Here is a 23,419-nt window from a genome sequence, read left to right on the forward strand (position 1 = left end):
GCTGCCCCGCCCCCCTCGCCCCTCAGTGGGCCGACTCGGCCTCCCCCTCCGCCGGGCTTAAGTGGACCAGCCCGCAGCCTGGGCCCGCCCCTGCCCCGGGAGTCGCGGCGCCCGACGCTCGCCGGACTGTGCCACCAGGCGGGAACGGGGGGGGGGTGCGCCTCTGCGGGCGGGGCGCGCAGCCCGGCGTCTCCGAGGCCGAGGCTTGACAGAGCGCTGCGGAGAACCGTTCGGCTGCCCGGCACCTCGGCGGTGCGGCTGCGAGGCCCGGACTCCGCGGGGACCTGAGCGGGCGCCGCGAGCGGCGGCGCGCCGCCTCCCCCCCGGGTGGGAGCGGTGGTTGGGCCCGGCTGCGGCAGAGTGTTCGCTCGGAGATGGCGGAGCCGCCGCGACGCGGCCCGAGGTCCCGAGAGCTGGGAAGCCGGGCAGCCCCGGGACGCGGCGGAGCCCGGGGCCAGCGGGGACGCCGCCTAGTCCGCCGGGTGAGCCGCCCTTGAGGGTAACCACCCCCACTCAGAGTGTGGCCCCCCACCCACGGTCGCCTGCAGTTCCTCCCCTCACAGACTTCCCCTCAGTGTTGCCACCATAACCACCCGCGGGGTTGTCCTGGGCGGCCCCCAGTGCGGCCCAGAGCGCCCCTGTCCTGCGTCCCTTCCACTAGCCTCCCTTGTAGTGGCCTCACTGCCCTCAGGACGGGGCTCCCCCTCCCCTCCGGGCTCTCCCAGCCCAACGCCTGCCTCGATGTCACCCCAGGCTCTCCTCAGCGCGTCCCTTGCGCGGTCCCCATCCGGCGCTCCCTTCATATCCACCTGTGACCCCATGTCCCCCCTCAGCAGGGACCCTCCATCCGTGACAGCCCCCCCCTCCGCCCCGGATTCCCGTGTCGCGGCTCGGTACCCCCTCCTCCCACGGCGTCTGCACCGCTCGTCTCCCCGCGCGGGGCCCCCAGCCCCACCTTCCCCGGTCTCTATCACTGGTGCTGTCGCCCAGCCCGAGCCTGGGTGACCCCTTCGCTTTCCGCCGCAGAAACCTCCCGCTGCTGCCCACGCGTACAGCACCCCCTACGCCGTCTTCCTCTCCCACCCCGCTCTCTACCCCGACAGCTCCCTCGGCACCCCTTCCCTGAATACTGCTGCTTCTTCTAGGTGTGAAGCCAACATGCAGTGGTTAAAGAGCACCAGCTGTGGAGCGTGACAGGCCTGACTTTGAATCCCAGTTCCTCCATTGACTGAGCTGTGTGATCCTGGGCAAGTTATTAAGCTTCTCTGGACGCCAGATTACTCATATGTAAAATGGGGATAATAATAGACTCTACCTCTTACCTACCTCCCAGGGCTGATGTGAGCATTAAATATATGGAAAGCTCTTAGAAGAGTGTCTGACAAAGAGTAAGCTTTCAGTAATTATTTACATTATTCTTAACATTAAGGGGTGAGATACCCTGAGTGTCCACTTCACCTCAGTGATGACTTCTCACTACTGTGTTTCCCCTCAAGAGTTTCCTTTAACTCTTAGGATTCACCCCTTCCCATCACCATTTTGATCCTCTCCCAGCTTTCTTTTCACATCAGTTCATTTGACCCAGGCCAAAGCTGAACTGTTCTTAAATTGTCTCTCCCAATTCTGAGGAACCCTGTCTCTGCCTAATCACCCCTGAGATGTGTGTGTCTGGGAGGGGGTAGTAGAGAGGGATTGCCAGTCACTGGCCTTCCTAAGAATGGCTAAGCTGGAGAGAGCAACAATAAAGCTTCTAGAAGCGGTCTATCTATTGAAGGAAGCAGTCTCCAGAATTAGGTCTCCCTGAAACTGTTTTCTGATCACACTGTCCTTACCCCTCTCTTATTGGTTGGATATGACTTAAGCTCCTGTTGCTCTCATCCAGCCCCATTCGGTTTGCTCTGTTTTTGTAATGGGATTCAATCCCTCATGTCTCCACAGGCTAGCTCAGGACCTTTCTGAGCTGTTCAGTGATGGGATATAGTATCACCGAGGCTAAGTTAGGAAGGAAAACTAAAGTGATAGGGAGAGAGACTCTGGACTCAGTTCTCCGGCTTATCTCAGACCCCAGTGATGTGGCCTGCCCTGGGGCTACATTTTTATCCTCTCTCCCACACTGGTGCAAGTGAGGTGAAGGACAAGGGTTGAGTAATTTTTCACAAGCCATGGAAAAGAGAGTCCCCAGGTTCTGGGTTTGGAAGTGAATTGAATGATTAGCTAGCAGCATTTCTCTTGCCTCTTCAGCTCCCCCCACCATAGTGTCCTCCTGACTACAAGTTCGTTAGTGCTTTTAGCTTGTGATGGTGGGTTTGATTGATGAGGAAGATTAACAGACTCATGAGTTTCCTCTTATCTGATATTTCGTTGGAGCACGGGACTTGTGGGGCTTTCCGTCCCTTCCTCCCAGGCTGACCAGAGCTCCTGCTGGCTGACCAACTGCTCAGTCGTGGGCTGGGAACTTCTTTCAGAGCAGGTTCATTTTCAGCCTCCTGGGCTGTTTGGTCTCTTGCTCTTGGGAGATTTGTTCCCTTCCAACCCTTGAATATACTGCTCTAGCTCAGAACTTAGCTCAGGAAGGAGACTTTAGACAGTATTCCAAGAAAGGGAACAAGCTGTGAAGTGAAGGTATGAGACTCAGATTGTGGTGTTCTTCTACAGGAGCTTTTTTTTTGGAGAACAAGTCATCCTGTGAGCAGGAGGTAAGAGAGATGGGTGAAGAGGGGAATGGATTAATGATACACTTTGAGGTGGAGAAGTAACCCTTGATTTCTCTGTCTTACAAATAGTGAGAGCAGAGATTATGAACTTTGTTGACCTCTGATGTGAGGAGCTCAGCAGGACCGAGAGAGGAGCCTGGCTAGATCTGCATCCTGAAGCCATGGACCAGGGGGCCATGGTGACCTGAGACCAATGGACTCTGTCCAGTTGCCCCTTATTGCCCCTTCTAACTCCCCTACCCTAAAATAAGGGGACTTGACTCCAACTTTTCAGGGAACTGACCCTGAGGAAATCCTTTTCCCTCGTTTTTCTATCCTTCTACCCTCCTGAGAGAGCCCCAGCCTATAGAACTCCTACCTCCCATCCCCTGAGGTAGTCCCCATCCCTGCTTCCCCTTCCCTGCCTCCCCTTCCCCGCCATGCTCAAGCTGTGGAAGGTGGTACGCCCAGCTCGGCAGCTGGAACTGCACCGCCTCATACTGCTGCTGATTGCTTTCAGTCTGGGCTCCATGGGCTTCCTGGCTTACTACGTGTCCACCAGCCCCAAGGCCAAGGAACCCTTGCCCCTGCCCTTGGGAGACTGCAGCAGTGGTGGGGCAGCTGGCCCTGGCCCTGTACGTCCTCCAGTCCCACCACGGCCCCCCAGGCCACCAGAGACAGTGCGAACTGAACCTGTGGTCCTTGTGTTTGTGGAGAGTGCATACTCACAGCTGGGGCAGGAGATTGTGGCCATCTTGGAGTCTAGTCGTTTTCGTTACAGCACTGAGCTGGCACCTGGCCGAGGGGACATGCCCACACTGACCGATCATACCCATGGCCGCTATATCTTGGTCATTTATGAAAACCTGCTCAAGTATGTCAACTTGGATGCCTGGAGTCGGGAACTGCTAGACCGGTACTGTGTGGAGTATGGTGTGGGCATCATTGGCTTTTTCCGAGCCCATGAACATAGCCTACTGAGTGCCCAGCTCAAGGGCTTTCCCCTCTTCCTACACTCAAATCTGGGGCTCCGGGACTACCAAGTGAATCCTTCTGCCCCCCTACTGCATCTCACACGCCCCAGCCGCCTGGAACCTGGGCCACTGCCGGGTGATGACTGGACCATCTTCCAGTCCAATCATAGCACATATGAACCAGTGCTTCTTGCCAGCCTTCGGCCAGCTGAGCCCCCTATGCCAGCACCAGTGCCTCGCCGGACCCGGCTTCCCACTGTCATACAGGACTTGGGGCTTCATGATGGCATCCAGCGGGTGCTCTTTGGCCATGGCCTTTCCTTCTGGCTCCACAAACTTGTTTTTGTTGATGCTGTTGCGTACCTCACCGGCAAGCGCCTCTGCCTCGACCTTGACCGCTACATCTTGGTAGACATCGATGACATCTTTGTGGGCAAGGAAGGTACCCGCATGAAGGTGGCTGATGTTGAGGTCAGTCTTTTTCCTGACTCAAATTTCTTTCCTCAGAAGCTGTTTCAAGCTCTGTCCTATCAGACTCCCTTGACTCTGAGCTTGTCATAGGTATTAATCCCTGCCCTTTTCATTCTGGGAGAATATTACTTTTCATTTTTCTCCTGCTCAGTCTGCTCTCATGATTTCTCATGTTCCTGCTACCCTTCCCAGGCTCTGTTGACCACCCAGAACAAACTCAGGACCTTAGTGCCCAACTTCACCTTCAACTTGGGCTTCTCGGGCAAGTTCTATCATACTGGTGAGTGTATTCTCCTGCTCCCTCAGAATATCAAGCTTAGTTTGATCTGTCCCTTCACTGTTCATCTTCCTGGGCAAACAAGTTGGAGACAACGGTCAGGGCGTGGGGTCAAAATGCTGTGAGGAGCTAGCGGTGGATATGAATTTAGGTTAGCAGGGGGGCAAATAGGCTTAGGTAGGCAGAGGTCAGCAATCTTGTCCCGAGAATGGAAGGTGGTCAGTGTTGTTACAGAACAGAGGAGGGCACATGGCCCGACTGGCTGTGGTCAGTGGTCAGTGTGTGATCATAGGGACGGAGGAGGAGGATGCAGGGGACGACATGCTGCTGAAGCACCGCAGAGAGTTCTGGTGGTTCCCCCACATGTGGAGCCACATGCAGCCACACCTGTTCCACAACCGCTCCGTGCTGGCTGACCAGATGAGGCTCAACAAACAGTTTGCTCTGGTGAGAACCTTGGATCTCTTCCCCTTACTTTTCTCAGAGATAATGGTTCCTTTTCAACCTTCCCCTAATGGGGTGCCCTTTCCCTACCCTGTCTATTTTTCTTTCTGTGGAGGCATCCCCACCCTCTTTACCCTCTACTCCCTGAACCTCACCAGGTCCTGGTGAGAGTCTATGCCATTCCCAGGAGCATGGGATTCCCACGGATCTGGGGTATGCTGTGGCCCCCCACCACTCGGGTGTATACCCCATCCACACGCAGCTCTATGAGGCCTGGAAATCTGTGTGGGGCATCCAGGTGACCAGCACTGAGGAGTATCCCCATCTCCGCCCTGCCCGCTACCGCCGTGGCTTCATTCACAATGGCATTATGGTGAGGGACCCCCGATACAAACTTGAATCAAACTCCTATGTTTAGATAGCCACCAACCTGCATTGACCTGTGTCCTGTCAACTACTAGTCCAAGTTCACATAATAGGGGGTAGAGGGGTAAAAAGGCATCATGCACATAGTAAGTTTTATTGGTATAACTCAAGACAGTCCTCTGCAAACCCAGGGAATTCTAATGCTGTAGGACTTTTGTCCCTTATCTACTTTTCATTCGCCTTTCAAATCTCATCTGTCTCTTTCTTTTACCCCCTTCTTCTAGGTACTGCCACGGCAGACGTGTGGCCTCTTCACTCACACAATCTTCTATAATGAATATCCTGGAGGCTCTCGTGAACTAGACCGGAGCATCCGAGGTGGAGAGCTCTTTCTGACAGTGCTGCTAAATCCGGTAAGGTGCTGAGAGGAAGGGCTAGAAGACTAGAGAGCCAAAGTGTATATAGGCTGGGACCTTTGAGCACCAAGCCTGATTCTGAGGTGGGATAGGCTCTCCGCTTCTGACATGCAGGCACCCCTTTGCAGATCAGCATTTTTATGACCCATCTGTCCAATTATGGAAATGATCGGCTGGGCCTGTATACCTTTGAGAGCCTGGTGCGCTTCCTCCAGTGCTGGACACGGCTGCGCCTACAGACCCTTCCTCCCGTCCCTCTTGCACAAAAGTACTTTGAACTGTTCCCTCAAGAGCGGAGCCCTCTTTGGCAGGTATGGATGGAGCTCAGGCTGACCAGAGAGACAGGATGAGGGTGGGAAGGGTTGAAGAAAAGATTAGACATCTGATTTTTTGCCTCACCTTCAGAATCCCTGTGATGACAAGAGGCACAAAGATATCTGGTCCAAGGAGAAAACCTGTGATCGGCTCCCCAAGTTCCTGATTGTGGGACCCCAGAAGACAGGTGAATCATCCCTAGCTAACTTCTCTTCCCCTGCCTTAAATCCAACGGATTCTTTGGTCAAAGAACTCCCTTCTCATACCCACCCCTCCTTAATCCAGTCTCTTGTGACAGTGATTCTTAATTCTGGTGGTGCATCAGGATCATCTGGAGAGAGAGAGAGAGAGTGTGTCTGTGTGTGTGTGTCTGTGTGTGTGTGTGTGTTTTTTAAGATCCGCAAGTGATTCTGATGCAGTCAAGGCTGAGAACTACTATTTTAACCCTTCCCTGGGCCTCTCTTAGTCTTTCCTTCTCTCACTATAGTTTGTCCAAAGGAGATATTACTACCCAGAGTAGTTATTGTCTCACCTCCTTAAAGTTCATGTTGTTGATCTGGCTTCTTTCCCACAATAGTCTGGACTCTCTCTCCCGTTTAGGGACCACAGCTATTCACTTCTTCCTGAGCCTGCACCCAGCTGTAACTAGCAGCTTCCCTAGCCCCAGCACCTTTGAGGAGATTCAGTTCTTCAACGGCCCTAATTACCACAAGGGCATTGATTGGTGAGACTGGGATCCCTTGGAATGCTTCTCAGAGGAACACTTCCTTCCCCCCAAATACCCCATTCCAGCTTCCACTAGCACAGCTCACTCTGCAATTCTCTGCCTCTTATCTGTACTACTTCCTAGGTACATGGACTTCTTCCCTGTCCCTTCCAATGCCAGCACTGACTTTCTGTTTGAAAAAAGTGCCACCTACTTTGACTCAGAGGTTGTACCACGTCGGGGGGCTGCCCTCTTGCCACGAGCCAAGATCATAACTGTGCTCACCAACCCTGCTGACAGGGCCTACTCCTGGTATCAGGTGAGCCTGAAACTAGGGATACATTAGGGCTTAAGTGAGGGAGGTGGTGACTGCTAGAGAGACAGAAAGCAAGAGGGTAGGGAAACTAAACCAGTTGCTTTGGGGAAGGATTCCTATGCTATTTATTCACTAGACCAAGAGTAGGGCAGAATAATTCTGTCAAATTACCCATCCCTTCCCTTCCTGTTCCTTGTCCTTCAGCACCAGCGAGCCCATGGAGACCCAGTTGCTCTGAATTATACCTTCTACCAGGTGATTTCAGCCTCCTCTCAGGCCCCCCTGGCACTTCGCTCCCTGCAGAACCGCTGTCTTGTCCCTGGCTACTATTCCACCCATCTGCAGCGCTGGCTGACTTACTACCCCTCTGGACAGGTACGATCCCCCAATAGCCCTTGTTGGGGTCCCCCTTCCCCTCCTCTTCCCCTCAGCCTAGAGGCTTCTAAGGAATACAGAGGGAACCACATCCCTGTCCCTTTAGTTGCTGATTGTGGATGGGCAAGAGCTGCGTACCAACCCAGCTGCCTCAATGGAGAGCATCCAGAAGTTCCTGGGTATCACACCCTTTCTGAACTACACACGGACCCTCAGGTGGGAGAGTATGACCCAGGGGAGGAGGAATCTGGGGGAAATGGGGAAGCAGGTTGACTATGTCTGTTTGGAAGAGACATGTGTCCCTGTGAGTTGGGAGAGGTAGTGTACATTTATGGGTTTTGAATTTCCTTTCTCCCTGCCAACCAGTGGCCTCTTCCTGTTGAGCAGGTTTGATGAAGAGAAGGGATTCTGGTGCCAGGGACTTGAAGGTGGTAAGACTCGCTGTCTAGGCAAGAGCAAAGGACGAAGGTATCCAGATATGGACACTGAGGTGAGTAAAGCCTGGGACAAGGTAACCCTCTCTGCCTCTAAGATCTCATCCTTGTCCCACTCCTTACCATTTCTGCCTCCATTTTTCTCCTCCTAGTCCCGCCTTTTTCTTACGGATTTTTTCCGGAACCACAATTTGGATCTGTTGAAGCTGCTAAGCCGGCTTGGACAGCCAGTGCCCTCATGGCTTCGGGAAGAACTACAACATTCCAGTCTGGGCTGATGTCCAGGCCTCCTGTACCAGCAAAAGCCCCCTAGTTCGCTAAAGGGCAAGCCCAGAGCAGGGCCCACAAGGGGGATAAGAGTGGCCCAGCCCCTGCCCCTTCTACCTCAGTGGCCCCCAGGCCTGGGATGGCTGAGAAGGGAAGGGCAGTCCTTTCCTATAGCTCTGGGGTCTTATAAAGGGGCTTTCCTTGATACCCTACATCACGGTACTAGGCACCTTTGACCCATGTTCTTGGAAGATGGGCAGGAATGAAAGGGTCCAGGCAGGGTGTAGAGGAACATAATCCAATGATTTCCCTCTTCATCCTCAGCAGTATATCTATACCTGACTATGGGAGGGACCCCCTACTGTGGGATCAGTGGGATCTACCTGTGGCCCGGCCTCCCTAATGTCATTCACATTGAATGGGGATGAGGCTGGACAGTGGCTCATAGAGCTAAGTATGAGCCCTAGCTGTGGGCTAGAAATGTCCTTAATAAACATCCTTATTTTTCTGTTTTGTCTGCCTCACTGGAGTGGGAGAAACTTAGACTAAAGCAAGTTACCAGTCTCTTCCCCCACCCAGGTTCAAAGCTCATCTGCACATGGAGGGAAAGAAGGCGAAGGCCCAGGCAGACTAGAGTAAAAAAGGAGTTTATATATTTATAAATGCCAAATAAATACCAGAGGCCACCCAATGCCCCCTCCCAGACAGGGCTGTCTCCCCCAACCCTAGGTTTCTAGGGTCTGAGACATCTTGGCCCCAAGCTACGGCCCAAGAGCAGCTGCCAGTCTGGGCTACCAGAGAACTGAGTGGGGATGATCTGTCCAGCCAAGATTCACTCCCTCTGTGTGAGGGGTCCCCATAGCCACAGGCCTGTGTCCCTGTATAGGACCCTAGAGGGGCCAGACTCATGGGGAGAAGGTGGTCATCTCGAGTGAGACCCGCTGCCACAGCTCCTTGGTCTGTTTGCTGCGCTTGAGGTTCTGCAGGATGTCGTTGAACTGCATCATGCCCATGGGTGTCAGGCAGAAGGCGCTGCGGGCACTGCGGATCGCATTCACAAAGTCGTCGTAGTCGGCAGGGGTCAGGTGAATCAAGCGGTGGTGGATGTACTGGAACAGGATGAAGCCACTAAGCACAGCACCAGGCCCGTCCTCCCCCGCAAGCGGGGGAATTGGTTCCCTGCCTGCCCAGGAGGGACTCCCCCCTCCTCCACGCGTCCTAGGTTGTCACCTGCATGTATGCCTGCTGGCAGCGCTGCACCAGTTGGTGGAAGGCCGGGGCACGCAGGTGGTTGTGGGCATGAGCAGGGCTCAGCCGCTGCAGCGTCTCCATGACGATCTCCTGCAGCACAAACGGGCTCAGCACCCCCTTGGCTGCCCCCACACAGAACTGGTGCACGTAGTTCACTCCTGGGGGGCAGGGGGAGGGGCATGAGACGGGGGTGGCCACCTCTGCCCTAGGGACCCAACTCTCCTCTCTCAGCTCTGGCCTGGCAGAGAGCCGCCCTCCACCCCAGGAGCTGAGGTAACCCCCCGCCCCCCGCGCACGCACACATACCCGACCAAGGCCTCAACTCTGAGCAAGAGCTAGGAAGGAGGTCTGGGATAGGAAGGTGGGGGAAGCGGGTGGGGGGCGGACAATGGTCCTGGGGAGGGGAGGTGTTACCCAGCTTTGCTGCCAGCCCCAGCAACCATTTGACATCATCAGTGTAGGGGGGGGAGCGGGAGAAGTTGTTGGGGTGATCATTGTGTGCTCGGCGACCCAGCATCTCCAGTGCCAGCATTCCTGGGAGAAAAGGGTGGGCACATGGTGGGGGTACATCCTTTTCCTCCTCTACCCCAACCTGGTACACCTGACCCCACAGTAAACAAATGAAGAGCTGTGGGGAGGGAGGGGTCACCGAAGAGCCTGAGGCACCACTGCAGGTGGGGGCACAGAAGGGGTCCTCCTCTCACCAACACGGTAGGCAGCGTGCAGGTGGTGTAGGCTGTGTGGGTTGACAGGCTGACTGTGTGTCTCCTCCTCGGGTGGTGGAAACCCCCCGCTCACCAGAGGGCTGGGCTGCGTAGTCAGGGCCGGCAACGAGGCACCCTGGATGGCTGGAAACGTGGATGCTGGATGGACACTGCTCACTGGGTGGGGGCGGCGGGGGTGGAGGGGAACGAAAGTCGTATGAGCAACTCACAGCCCACAAAGGGACAGAGAGGGTTCCTCCCCCATCTCCCCTGCCCAGTGTACCTCCCCTCCATTCACCTGTTCCCTGTCCCCACAACTCACAGGCCACACTGGTGGGCAGTGGGAGCCCTGGCTCTGTGTGGTAGGGATGTACTGTGATGGGTGCCATGGAAGGGACGGGGAAAGACACAGCAGTGGCAGCAAGTGAGGGGGGAGTCACTGAGTAAGGGTACTGAGCCCCCAAGAAGGCAGGATGCACACCCTAAAGACAGGGAGAAGAGAAGGAAATGATACTAAGATGCGTCTCTCCCCCTTTGGCCCACAACTGGGTGTCCCTACATTTCTTATCTTAGTTAGCCTGGGTCCCCCAGACCTCCACCACCTCACCAGGACAGCCCTGTTGTTCTCCCAGAGTACCCCACTCCAACCCCACATGAACTCCCAATGCCCAGCCCCCGCCCCCTGCCCCCCAGCAGAACACTGGTCTCACCTGTGGGTATGCAGAGCTGGGCACAGGGAAGACGGCAGGCCGGGGCATATGAGGCATTGGGTGGGCAGGGTGAGCTGGGTGGGTGAGGTACTGAGGGCTGCAGGGCAGGTGGGGCTGTAGAGCAGTGTAGGGGTGCAGGCCAGGGGAATGACCATGCCCCAGTCCTGGACCTGGGTATAAACTGGACCCCACTGAGATGACTGGCACCACTGTGGCTGCTGCTGTCACTGCTGCCGCTGCCACTGTAACCGGCTCAGTCCCTGGGCCCCCCCTGCCCTCAGGCAGCCCCCGCCCAGCCTCCCCAGCTGCCCTGATCCCACCGGCACTACAGCTTGTAGCCGCTTCACGGGCTGTGGATGAGCCACCTGCTGTCTGCTCATAGAGCCAGAACCACTGGTGAGCAACCTCAAACAACACTTCGGGGTATACACCCCCACCCTTAGCCGCCTCTTCCACCGCCATGCAGGCCTTCTCCAGCATCAGGTTATCCTGGAAGGGAGGGGCAGAGGGTTAAGGGGGAGGTGCTGTACTCAGGCATGGTTTTAAATGACATTCCAGCGTGTCCCTCTGAATTGGCTGGTTCCCGGGTCCCGGGGAGGCATCAGAGGTCAGGGCCAATGCTCAGAGTCTGTGTCAGAGCAATGAATGCTTCACACACACACTGAACAAACACCTGCTGACCAGCAGAAGACCCAGGTTATAGTCCCAGTTCCAGACTAACTTAGCCACTCCCTCCCATCCACTTCCACTATCTCCCCAAAGCCTGCCCTAAGGATTTCAGCCTGGTGATCACCTTGGTCCCTAAAGTATAGGCCTCCATTTCCTTATCTATAATACAGGAATAATCCTGATCTCGGAGTTATAAGGTAAAAGAAGTAATGGATGTGAAAGTGCATTAATATGTCAAGTATCACCATATCAGGACAAACTAGGTAATTTGTGAACTTCGGGATACGGCAATCAAGAGCTGGACCGTTCGTTTGCCCCATGCCCCATGCCCCTGCCCAGATGCCTCAAAGCAGGTCCCCAGATTGCCTATAGAAATACCTGCTCCTTGCACTGCACCAGGGCCCGCTGGATCTCATTGGGGTTCAACGCATGGGCATGAGGCAGGCAGCTTAGGGCTAGCTCCGCTGCTGCCCTCACCATATTGGAGTCTCGTGCCCGTGACGCCCTGTCAGCCAGGGATGCAACCTCAGGGGGTGTCAGGTGTCCATCCCAGCATTCTACCAGTATAGTCAGAGCTGCACTGCCAATCTCCATTGCCTGGCCTTCAGGGAAAGGAGCAAAAATCAGAATGGGGTTAGTATGGGCACTGCTGGGGAGCGGGAATGGTGTCTCCTATCCGATCGGTAATTCCACAAGGATAAGACTCTCCACTCTATCAGTTAACACCCCCTCCCAAAGCCAAGTCAAGACACTGGGTTTACCTGTAATCCAGGAAACGTGGGAAGAATAAGTACGTGAGAGCCAGTTGGGAGAAACAAAGTTGTGCAGGCCAAGGGCATAAAGCCCAATCTCGAAGGCGCAAAGATGCAGGTTGCGGTGAGGACCCTGGTGGCCCCCTGAGGAAGATGGATGTGTGAAAATGGAAGTGCTGCTGTTGCCCCCTGCCTTGATCAGCACCGTCTTCGCCAACTCGAAGTAGAAGTGTGCAGCTGCCTCTGATGGCTGATTGGGTACATGGGGGGCATGACTCTCGGGACGGCGGCCCTTGTACCTAAAGGGGCGATGGGGTAGGGGACGGGGATTGGGGTTTCTCTGAAATGGGTATCCAGGTGGATTGGGAGAGCCCAGGGCAAGTGGGGTCCCTGGGGGAACGACAGCTAGATGACACTAGGCGGGTGGCTCTGAGGGTGGGGCCAGATGAGAGGAGACGGGGACTTCTTCCACTGACCTGCCAACTTCAACGGTCTTCGCCCGGGCCCCTCCACTGGCACTGGCCCGGCGACTTCCACTGGACGACGACGAGCCCAGAGAGTCCGAGGAAGAGCTGCTAATGCTGTCACTGTCCTGTCCTCGGCCCCAGGAGGTAGGGGCCCAGCCCCCTCGAAGTGGCCTCCGGCTTAAGGTGGGGGAGCTATCCGACGTGGTTTCAGGGGCACTGCTGTCAATGCTGGCCATGCCTAACCCAAGACAAGTCAGTCTTCAGAAGCCAGAAGTTCCAGAGTTCAGACTTCAGGAATATCCTTCCCTCCATATCATCCCACAGGCTGTCATACCTGTGTGTTTCTTCTTAGGCCGCCCTGGGGAGCCCCAGCCCCGTCCATTGTAGCCGCCACGACTGCCAAGTGCCAGGCGGCTGGGAACCTTCCCTTCTGGCCTTGGGGTCAAAGCTGCCTCAGATGGGAGACCCTCACAGGGAGAATGTGGGGAACTTTCTAGGTGGGGAAAACAGGACATTGGGATAAGCTCAGGAAAGGGGACCCCAACGTGGTTCCATACCATTCATCCCCCCTGCCCAGTGCCCCCACCTCACCAGGCACATTCTTCTCTGTGAAGCCCTCAGTGGGGCCTGGCCCAGCCCCTGCCACACTCCCTGGCTGAGCAGGCCCTGCAGAGCCCGAGGTCAGCGGTTGCAGGGCCCCTGGGGCAGATGGGCCCCCATGCTTTGAGGGAGACCTCTGGCTGGCTGTGGCTGGGCGGCTGGAGGAGTAGAACGAACTCAGTGTCTGGGGCTTATGCGTCTGGCTCTCTCGGTCCAACAGTTTGTCTAAGATCTGGAGAACAGAAGCAGTGACAAGATGCCCTTTATCTCGTGACTTCTATGTCTATTACCTTCCTCTCTCTTTGAAACAGCTTAATACCACCTCTTCAGGAAGGCTTCCCCAGTTACAACCATAGGAAACCGCGCCCCCCCCCCCCAAGATAGGGGCTGGCTTACATATCTTGATATCCTAACAATCACAGGACTGAGTATATTGATATTCAATAAATATTGAAATAAATGTATAACTGATTTTATGCTCTCTGCTTCTCTTCCTCCACCCCCTGCCCAAGCGCTCCTATGAGAACCATTGGTCATAGTCTTTTCTTTTTTAGCGGTGGTTTTTTTAGTTTTGTTTTTCATTTTAGAGGGAGAATGTGCAAACAAGCGCAGCAGGGAGGGGCAGAGGGAGGAGACAGACTCCCAAGCAGACCCCACACCCAGCACAGACCCCGACACGGAGTTCAGTCTCACGACCCTGAGATTATGACCTGAGCCGAAATCAAGAGTTGAACGCTCAGCTGACTGAGCCACCCACTCCCCCCTCCCCCTAATTTGGTCTTATGATTTATGAAGTGTCCCTAAGATTCTCCATTAATCTCCTATGAGCAGAATAGCCCTTTCCTCGTTGTCCTGGAATTCTGGAGAAAGGTGGTAAAATTTGCTCCCCGCCTGTCAAAATCCCAGTTCCTCAGTCCCTACCTTTTTGAGCTTGGCTTGGTCATCCTTGTAAGTGATCATTAGTGCTAGTGCCAGGTCACCCTTCTCCCGACGTGTGCCTTCACACAGGAGGGGATGCTCTGCCTCACTCACTGTTGTCTTCATACCTGTAAGAAGAAGGGTCTCACAGGGACTGAGAATGGCCGTAATTCCCAAGACAGCAAAGGTGAACAGGCCAGGGCTGCCGAGCCACCAGCGTATGACATAAGGAGTTCTGGTCCAACCCACATCCCCTGTGGAAGGTCCCCATCGCCTACTACATCCAGCCTTAGCTCTGACCTGCTTTTTAAGACCTTCGTGACCTGGCCCACTCTGCCTTCACAGCATAGCCATCACCCAGGAAAGCAGGACTCCTCACTCTGATCAAGACTTAACTGCCCCTTTGTCTTTATTCATGGTGTTTTGAACCCCCTATCAAAAACTTAGCTGACCTTTGAACCTACATTTCATATTCTACACCCTCCCTGAGTCCTGTTCCTAGATTTTTGTTTCACGGCCCTTCTAACCCCCAACAGCCATAGCAAACATTTTGTTCCTAATTCTTGGCTGTCTCACAGGCACTACTTGGCTCATTCGTGTCATTCTGGCTGTCCCACTACCCTACAGCCCCTTCAAAACAGGGCCATGTCTCACGCCCTTCATGGCCTGGGCCAGGCTTAGTTCACAGATGTGCTCAAGATAACGCTAGACTCACCTAAGGCAGCAACTGCTGCTTCAAATCCCAGCTCCTCGTCCCCAGGCATCTCGTTGTTCCAGTTACGACTCGGAGGCCGGGAACCCGTGGGAGAAACCACTAGATAAAAGTTGGAGCAAGTCAGCCAGACAGAAGCATGATGGGAAAGAACAAAATGTAGGGAACCCAAGACCCTTATCATTCCAGACCTCTCATGAAGCTGCCTGATGGGTCCTAAAGGCAATTCAGAGCCTTGGGGCTCTTGGTTTCTCCTTAGAGAAAACTACTCCTACCCCAAGATTCCTACTTGCTGTAGAGTCGTGCGCCATACCTGGAGCACAGAGAACGTCAAAGATGAAACTGGCCAACATGAGAGGCAAAACAGGCCGATAGTCACAGAGCGTCCCCTCCCGAAGCTCCTCTGCCCGGCACCGCATGGTACTCATCTCACTCGGACCCAGAGGAATCTTCTTGAGCAGGGCAGCCACCTCAGACTCCTGGTAGGCCAGCTTCACCTATCAGTATAGGAAGGGGCTCAGACCTCTACTACTTCGATGGAGGTCGAGCTGCAAGGCTCTGAGGAGAGGGCAGTACAAGGCTCAGACAGAACCTCTGACCTCCAAGGCCTTGGTAGAAGCTGGAGGCCGCTGTAGCTCCAAGGCAAACATGCCAACTCGGAAGGCCAGGTTGTGGTGCTCTGGACGCTCACTTAGCACTGTCAACAGGAAGGCTGCCTTGGTCAGGGTGTTGGTAGCCACCCAGGTCTGACGGCTCGTAGATACCTTGTTCTTCTTGCCCTAAAGAGGGAAGTACAAGGAGGCAGGCAGATGAATCTGACTCATCTTGGTGGAGTGAGGAGGGGGCTCTCGCTTGGGGTACGGCACAGAAGAGGATTAGGGCTAAGTGGGGAAGGAGGTAGGTGGGGGTCTCTCACCTTGGCAGGGGGCGGCTCTACCTTGAGGTCGGGTGGGTTGGCTAGCAGGTCCTGGGCAAGCTCCACGGTGAGGCGGGAGGCCTCACTGCTGTAGCCGTGCGCGTGCAGGGCCTCAGCACAGGCAAACAGTACCTGGAGAGCACAGGGGCAGCACAGAGGTTGAAGCCCTAACTTCCAGGGGCAGGACACCATACTCACTCACGCGGCAAACATCCCATGAGTACTTACTACATGCTAGGCCCTATACCGGTCTTGGGTAGACCACGGGAACTCACAGTCTGATCACAGAAACAAACACACGAACACACAAACCAGTGTGAAGCCAGCTACCCCTGGGAAAGGTCAAGAGGGGAACAGGTGGATAAGATAGCTCACTGGGGCCTGGGGCAGAGGAGCAATCTCAGGGAAAACTTCATCAAGGAAGTGATCTCTAAGATATCTGAGACCTAAAGAAGGAACAGGACGTAAGGTGAGGGAAGAACATTCTAGGCAGAAAGGCCAATCTGTGCAAATGTAAGGATGCAAGAGAAAGCATGGCAAGCTAGAGGAATGGTTCAGCTGACCAGTAAAAAGGACAGAATGGCTAGATGAGTCTGGAGAAGCATGCAAAGATCAGACCAAGTGAAGCCTCACAGGTCATGCCAAGGACCTTCAATTTTAAACTGAAGGCAGTGAGAAATGCTGGGGACTTTTAAGTATCCGAGTCACACCATCAGACAGTTCAGGAAAATCAATATGGAAGCAGTGAAGAGAAGAGACTGCAGGCAGGGAGGCCAGTTAGGAGCCCACTACTGGATTCTAACGGCCTTGCTACGTCCTGACACCCCCAACTACAGCCAGCTGGCCCCGCTCCCAGCTGTGGCTAAGAAGCACCCTCCTCCTCACCTCCATGCGGCTCTCCTGTTCCAGCGGCTTCAGCCCGGCAAACAGGTCGTGCTCCTCCCCGGCCCCGCCCTCGGCCTTCTCTTCCTCGCCCCCAGCCCCATCCTGGGCATTCAGATAATATGCCTGGTAGTCATCATCCTCCTCTCCGACTGCAGTGGCTGCCTCTTTGGTTTTGGGGAGCCCATTGCCACTCTCATCTGTGGAAGGGAGGTCGTCCCGGGTACAGACCTCCCCAGGCAATAGGCCACGGGGGCCCGCAGAAGCTGTGGGAGGCTCGGGCCCTTCTGAGAAGTACACACCACCATCTTCTTCGTAAGTATCTGGGGGTTCAGGAAGGAAGGTGGAAGGACCTCGGGAGCCACCGGGAGGAGGGCAGGGTGGCGGGCTCTCAGGGAATCCACCAAAGGTGCTGGCCTCTGCACCCAGGGCCAGGCTGCTGTCATCCAGGCTCATCTCGGCCAGGTCTGGCTCCAGGGAGCTGTCTTCACTGCTCAACCGCCGCTTGCTCCCACCGCCTGCTGGGCCCTTGCCCCCACTGCCAGCCCCACCCAGGGCCTTGGCTTTGCCCCCACCTGGACCCATCTTATGCAGAGCCTTATCTCCCCCCTCAGCAGAGAGGCGGCGGGGCCCCCGCTGCGACGAGGGGACCCCCTCACCCAATCCCTTGCGCTTGGCCCCAGGCTCCTTGGGCCGCACAGCGGGCTCAGAAGGAAGAGCTCGGGGCCGCTCCCGGGATTCCTCCAGGCCCCCAGATCGGGAGGCGCCGGGCCGAGGCGGCAGGGCCCGGGCCCAGCACAGCGCCAGCTTCCGGTCAGTGCCGCTGTAGGTGACACCGGGAAGTGGGTAGGCCTCTTCCCAGTTGAAGTAGCAGGCCTCCACCGCCGGCCGGAAGCCGGGGAAGAGCCGCTCCAGGGTCTTTTTGTGTTGTCCCCGCTTCACATTCTCAATCACCTTTAGCTGCCACTGGCGTAGCTGCGCACACAGTTCCCGGCGGCTGTGGGAACAAAGTTGGGGAGGCTGCAGGGAGGCTACATTCCGCCCTGAGAAGGGATGGGAGGAGACAGAGCAGGCATAAGCCCCAGAAGAGGGGCCCGCGGAAGGGCCGAGGGAAGCACTTCTTGAGCCAGCCCATACACATCACTCCAACACTCAGGTATTTGGCAAAGTGGGAGCTACTTAGGGGAGGGAAGGGAGAAAGCCTCTCAGAAAAAGGACTCCGAAGTCACTGGTAACCCTGCTGCTCAGCACCTGCCATCTCCCCAGGGCTAGAAGAACAGCACATTTGTGTGTGCGCAGGACATGAGCGCAGGGTCTGTCCTGGGAGGGCCCAGCATCCGCGCTGTGGTGAGCCCGGGGAGAGACTCACCGCTGGGGGCTGAGTGCAGGGTCCAAAACAGCCAGCCTCCACAGCGTGACCATCTCGTCACACATGCTGGCACACGCGTGGGCTGCCACCTCGGACTGCCCGTTGCTACGGCCTGTGTGCCCACTGGCACTGCTGTGAGAGGCGGACGTGCGCACGCTGTACCACCAACCTGTTATCTGCAAACAGAGAGAAAGATAGAGCGGCCCTCCGCAGCGCCCCTGTCAGCAAGAGGGGAATGAGGTCCAGGGAAGGAGAAAATGAGCCACGATGGGCCTAGCCAACTCTGGAGGGTTACCTGCTCATAGGTGAGGCACTGGTCGGTGAGGATTTCCAACAAGGGGGCAGCATTGCTGTCCCTCCGTTTAAACATCTCCCGCACAATGCTAAGCAGGTTCCAGACACCCTCTGGCTCGCGGCCCCTCAGAGGGCGCAGCAGACATGCCCATTCAGCAGCAGCTGGAGGCTCCGTGGAAGACAGGTACATGGAGTTCACGTCACTGTGAAGGCAGGGGAATGGAAAATGCTCACCCTGAGATGGGGCCGCCTTCAACGGGTCAAAGTGCACCAGGGCTTTGACACAAAAGGGGTCCCGACCCAAAATACAGGGTGTAGGGGGAAAGGATGTCCAGGACAAAAATTCTTGAAGTACGGGTATTCACAGAACAGAGGATCTGTCAACAGCCTGAGGGACGCTCCCTTCTGCCGCAGACACAGGCGTAAAGAGATCCAATTTACCTGAAGACCACAGGCGAGGGTCCACAGAACTTGTGCAGTGTCTTCTTGATGTTGTCGGTGAGTGTCGATTCATCCAAATACCAGGTACTCTGGTCAGAGGCAGAGGGCCCTGCTGTGGGGTCTGGGGGTGATAGGCAGTCAGTTACCTAGAGACAGGGACCTGGATTCGCCTGACAACAGCAAGTTTTGAGGAAGTGCTGCTCTGCACGACCCGCTTTCTTCCTTCCTACCACCCTTCCTTCTCTCCACACTCACCGGGGGCCCCACACACCGTATTGATGGCTGTTGACTGGGAAGAGAGGAGTTCATCCAGAAGACGCTGGGCTGTGGGGAGGATCTGACAGGGAAAGGGACAAAGGCGCAGGTGACCCAAGGAGGCACTGGTCTACCGTGAAGACTTATATGCGGTCCCGGAGCTTGGAGTTGGAGGAGCGACGGCCATCCTCACTCACCTGCTGAGGGAGCTCACTGATGAGGTACTGAGCAAACTTCTGCAGCTGGTCCCTCTGCAGCCGAGACAGGGATTCTGAGACTGGGGCACGCAGGCAGACTGCAGAAGCCTGAATGGGACACAGAGAGAAACAGAACAAGCTGAGAAAAGGCTTGCTGACGCTGGAGCTGGGGAAAGACAGGCAGATTAAGGGAGGCGAGGGGGCTCACATTGTGGCCAGGCATGCAGCAGAGAAGGGGGGGATGGAGCGTAGGATAGGGCCGGGATAAATTGGGAGGGCCTCACGTTGTGGATGCGGAAGAGACAGAGTGCCACGACGTGAGTGCACCATTTGGCCCCAGCCCCACAGGTGCAGCTGCAGGAAGTGACCCGACAGCGGTCAAACATCACAGCCACGTTGTAGGCCCCTTTGGGGGGGACCATCTGAGGTGGCACCACTGTAGCACTCAGGTGGAACCCTGGGGAGAAACATGGGTATGGTCAGGGAGAGCCATCAAGACATCACTCTCCGCCCGCACCCCTGGCCCTGCACTTATTCTGACAACCTGCTCTGGCTTCTTGCAGTAGGTCCTTCATTCCTAACACAGGGGATGGGAGGAGTTGGGGGGGCGGGGGGGCCCGCACAGGGCACAAGGGCACCCTTACCTATCTGCAGTGGGTCCTTCACAGCCCTCATGCGGAACAGCTGATCCCCTCGCTGAAACTCATCTGCACTGCCGTTGGCGAGGCACGAATACAGCCTGGGGGTGAGGAGGAGGACACGGGCACAACTCAGCAAAGAGCCTTCTAGAGACCCCGTCAGAGACCCCCACGCCCTGGGCACTCTCTCCCCAGTGTCACTCCCTCTGGGGGAAAAGCCCAGGCACTCTCCTCCCCTCGTCTTCTTCTTACCACAGCCCCCAGTACAGTATCTCCTTTGTTCTGTACGAAGCCCAGTACACAGTGTGGAATATCAGGACCCACTCCCCACCATCAGTCCTTTAGCCTCACCGGATATCCTCTTCATTCTCAGGGAAGCTCCAAAAAGCAATTCGGAGCTGTAGCTGCTCAGGCACTGGGGGATAAACTTTCTCCACCACTTCAAATGGGATATGAAATGCCACCTGCTTTGCTGATAGCTCCACCAATGGGATCACCAGTCCATCTTGGAAACAAATGTTTGGGTGAGGGTAAAGAGAAGGGGAAATGAAAAGGGCCATGATTACTTGGCACCAATGCCAGTGCCTAACTTCTTGGGCCCCACTTCACTATGAAAGGAAGGGGAGAGCTGGATAAAAAACCAAGGGACCCTCCTGTTAGGATACATTAACCCTTAAGCCTCCCATCTGGGGGTGGGGAGCTAATCAACCGCAGCCCACAGCCCGCTACCTAAGGTCTAGAACAGAAGATACCAGGGATATCCCAGAAACTCCTGGCCAAACAGGTGTGTTCCAGGATCCTAGCAGGTAACCCCTCTCACATGGCTCGGCATCTAATTTCCCTTATACCTAGCACTTTAGATTCATATTACGTTGTTAATGTCTCTCCTCTGACATTCTCTTCTCTAATTGCTTTTTTACTATCCCTTTTTCTCTAGATGACTCTAAACCTCTACCCAAGGAGTGAGGATGGGCCAGAGCCCAGAGGAGTTAAGAGAGGCTGCATGTCCTTTGGCACACCTGAACCTTGGCTTCCTACAACGGAAGCCTGGGAAGATGGGATGGGGGGGAAGATGGGTTATCCCAGGGGAACCTGTTATCACCTGGAGCAGGATGGAATTGCCACTCAAGCTTTCCTACACTGTTTTAATCAAAAAGTGGTGAAACACAATAGACTGCATACATATCTCCACAAATTGCTAGTCAGATTAGAAGAAAGATCAGAAAATCATGGAGCTGAAAGAAACCTTTTTTAAAAAAGTTAATCTCCTTATTTCACAAGTGAGCAACTGAGGATAGCCCGGGATGGCAGGGGGCTTGGGGAAGGACATGCTTTCCTAGATCTTAACCTATTCAGGAAGATATTGGTATGCTGAGAATGTTCACCAACATGACTTTGGTTACTTCCCTCAAAGTGAAGGAGCTCTAAGCCCCAAGACTACCCACACATGCAAATGTGAAAGAAGCAAAGAGACCACAGAAGACCCACAGTGAAACTGCCTATGATCTTTGTGGGCCTGTGTACATATGGTCTGTGTACACAGAACATATGCCACCTCTCCAACTGAAGTTGAACACTATCACTCCTAACAAGTGACATGTGTACATTTCTCTCTGTCCCAGAGGGGTGCTAAAAATTTCTGTAAGGCAGTTTGGAAAACAGGACTCTTGGAATGGCCGGAGTAGAATCACAACCCCAACTGCTGAAAAAAGTCAGCTTGCACTGAGGACCAGGACAAAAACTGTGCCATGAGGAAGGCAGGGAAAGGATGTGGTGAGTCTTGAGCCTATGGAGCGTCACTTATCATCACTCTCCCCTCAATCCCCTTTAATAAAAGGAAAAGTCTTCACAGCACTAATCAGTTAATTCACTGAAAGACCCAAGGATGAAAGAAGCTTACAGCAAAAAAGCAGGAAGAGTGTTTCTTATGGACACTCTAGAGCCAATTGCCTACACTCTTCCCCGGGCCCCAGATGATAGAAATCTAAGGCTCTAATCCAGTGGTCCCAGCCTCGGCTCCTGACAGATGTTCAATATGGCCCAGAACCAAGCCTCTGATGTGAACCTATGTAACTGTGGAATCTCTTCTCACAGGCCAGTTCACCTCCACTTTCTTCTGGATGGAATCCCTTCTTGGTGTAGCCAGGATCAGAGATGGTCATCACCCTTAAGAGGAAGCTCCCAATGCACTTTACAATGGAACTGACACACCTCAAGTGGTCCCTTCTTCACAGTCCACCTCTTACCCACCTTCTCTTCTATTTTCTGGCTCGCCACGCTGAACTCGGTGAGTATTCCCAAGTCAGACGAGTTTTTTCTCCTACCCCATCTCTAAGGCAAATGAACCACAAAAGATCTACTTTCTGTCGCTAATCCTATCGAACCCAGGATTTCCCAGCCATCACTCCAACACACACACACACACACACACGCGCGCGCGCGCGCGCTGGTGTGGAGAAGCCAACCCCAGGAAGACTGGAAAAGCGAATCCAGAAGTCCGTTCTGGGCTTGGGACAGCTCGCGGTCCGGGACAGCTCCCGAGCAGGGACAGCTCCCCAGCAAGGCCTGAGCAGAGCCAGCCCGCTCCCTTCCCCCTCCGCTCACCCTCACCTCGCATTCTGGTACCGCCACTGCCACCTCCGCCACCGCCGCCAGTGGGGGAATTGGGCCCCGCGGACTGTTTGCGCCATCCCCGCCAGTTCTGGCAGAGGCTCTCGGCCTCGGAGATGAAGGAACAGAGCGAATCCTCCTCAAAGCGGTCCGAATCTTCGAATGAAAAGCGCTCTCCGTCCTCCCATTCCGCGAACATCAGCTCCATGGGGCCTGCACCCCCCGGGGCCGGGTCCCCCCCCGCGGATCCGGGGCCTGGGCCGCCGGCCGGGGGCTGAGGGGAGGCCCGGGGCCTGAGGGGCGAGCCGGGGCTGGGGGTGGCCGGGGCGCTCAGGGCGGCCGTGCCGGACGAAGATCTCAAGCCTGGAAGGGATATGGAACCGGGCCTCGCCCAACTGCGAGGTGCGAACGGGGATCGTGGCCAGTATCCGAGACTCAGGGCCCGGACGAAGCGCTCGGCAGCCGGGGCCTCTAGGCGGCTGCGGCGCCGCCTCCCCCATCAGCTGATCTGAACTTCCGGCCGCGCCGGCCACCACCACTTCCGCCCTCACGCGCTTGGGAACCGGACCCGGTACGGGCAGATGTAGAGGGCCTGTTTGTTTAATTGCTGCATTTCCTGCCTTTTTTTCTCGAACCCAGCCTCAGATACCGTAAGAGGAAGCCAACCCCCAGAGGTATATGAAATGACTACAGATCCCAGCAATAACTCGGCGTCCATAGTGTCCCCAAGGAATAAACAGCCGCCATGAATGCCGGGAATCGTAGGCTGTCAAGCGATAACACAGGAACTATTGGGTGGAGTTATTGTTTTAACTCCGGATAGGCCCTGGGACCGCATCACCTTCTGGGAGTTGTAGTCCAGAAGCCTGCATTCCATCAGAGTTGTTACAGGGTCTCACCAGGGAAGCACCGCGAAAAGAATGCACTTGATTTCAGGAATGGTTGTACTGTTTTGTCAGTGGGTCCTTTGAGTTCAGATG

The 23,419-nt window shown here is 55.4% G+C and overlaps 3 protein-coding genes across 11 annotated transcripts in view; 1 reads left to right on the forward strand and 2 right to left on the reverse strand.

Moving 5' to 3' along the window:
- Positions 1-23,419, reverse strand: part of POFUT4 (protein O-fucosyltransferase 4) — an 88,641-nt gene that overhangs the window by 56,874 nt on the left and 8,348 nt on the right. The window lies entirely within an intron of this gene.
- Positions 165-11,647, forward strand: NDST2 (N-deacetylase and N-sulfotransferase 2). Of its 6 annotated transcripts, none has more exons than XM_081824067.1 (16): positions 167-482; positions 1,146-1,251; positions 2,659-2,696; positions 2,784-4,138; positions 4,331-4,418; positions 4,639-4,862; positions 5,047-5,232; positions 5,510-5,638; positions 5,770-5,952; positions 6,047-6,143; positions 6,557-6,680; positions 6,807-6,981; positions 7,183-7,353; positions 7,460-7,569; positions 7,741-7,843; positions 7,940-8,562. In XM_081824067.1, exons 4-16 carry the CDS (start codon positions 3,134-3,136, stop codon positions 8,063-8,065), a joined length of 2,721 nt encoding a protein of 906 aa, XP_081680193.1. In that variant the 5' UTR covers positions 167-482; positions 1,146-1,251; positions 2,659-2,696; positions 2,784-3,133; the 3' UTR covers positions 8,066-8,562. The 6 variants fall into 6 exon arrangements, with proteins under 6 accessions (XP_081680198.1, XP_081680196.1, XP_081680193.1 ...); XM_081824068.1 differs by having other exon boundaries at positions 1,146-1,247; positions 2,656-2,696; XM_081824072.1 differs by having other exon boundaries at positions 165-482; positions 1,146-2,696; positions 7,460-7,532.
- Positions 8,686-23,419, reverse strand: ZSWIM8 (zinc finger SWIM-type containing 8). 4 transcript variants are annotated; one of them, XM_031028293.2, is made up of 26 exons: positions 22,440-23,419; positions 20,181-20,334; positions 19,836-19,930; positions 19,476-19,648; positions 19,192-19,299; positions 18,995-19,076; positions 18,740-18,860; positions 18,300-18,501; positions 18,005-18,180; positions 16,639-17,632; positions 15,754-15,885; positions 15,437-15,616; positions 15,151-15,334; positions 14,841-14,939; positions 14,129-14,253; positions 13,199-13,439; positions 12,942-13,100; positions 12,617-12,845; positions 12,150-12,439; positions 11,767-11,990; positions 10,720-11,208; positions 10,308-10,491; positions 10,010-10,186; positions 9,720-9,839; positions 9,285-9,395; positions 8,686-9,163 (listed from the first exon to the last, which is right to left on the reverse strand). In XM_031028293.2, exons 1-26 carry the CDS (start codon positions 22,645-22,647, stop codon positions 8,703-8,705), a joined length of 5,718 nt encoding a protein of 1,905 aa, XP_030884153.1. In that variant the 5' UTR covers positions 22,648-23,419; the 3' UTR covers positions 8,686-8,702. The 4 variants fall into 4 exon arrangements, with proteins under 4 accessions (XP_030884153.1, XP_006733509.1, XP_006733510.1 ...); XM_006733446.2 differs by having other exon boundaries at positions 10,332-10,491; positions 22,440-23,417; XM_006733447.3 differs by having other exon boundaries at positions 8,820-9,163; positions 9,285-9,463; positions 22,440-23,417.

This window comes from Leptonychotes weddellii, chromosome 6 (assembly GCF_054177405.1).
Source record: "Leptonychotes weddellii isolate Sample4059 chromosome 6, ASM5417740v2, whole genome shotgun sequence".
In the NCBI taxonomy this organism is placed as follows: Eukaryota; Metazoa; Chordata; class Mammalia; order Carnivora; family Phocidae; genus Leptonychotes; species Leptonychotes weddellii.

Bases quoted from the DNA above. Each gene is read 5' to 3' on its own strand.
- ZSWIM8 (XM_031028293.2), bottom strand. From the start codon at position 22,647: ATGGAGCTGATGTTCGCGGAATGGGAGGACGGAGAGCGCTTTTCATTC. The intron at 14,254-14,840 runs GTGAGTCTAGCG...TTCTTCTTACAG, and splicing joins AGCAGCAGTTGCTGCCTTAG to GTATGAAGACAACAGTGAGT. The intron at 9,164-9,284 runs GTGACAACCTAG...ATCCTGTTCCAG, and splicing joins GCCAGCAGGCATACATGCAG to TACATCCACCACCGCTTGAT.
- NDST2 (XM_081824067.1), top strand. From the start codon at position 3,134: ATGCTCAAGCTGTGGAAGGTGGTACGCCCAGCTCGGCAGCTGGAACTG. The intron at 5,953-6,046 runs GTATGGATGGAG...CCTCACCTTCAG, and splicing joins AGCGGAGCCCTCTTTGGCAG to AATCCCTGTGATGACAAGAG. The intron at 7,570-7,740 runs GTGGGAGAGTAT...CCTGTTGAGCAG, and splicing joins AACTACACACGGACCCTCAG to GTTTGATGAAGAGAAGGGAT.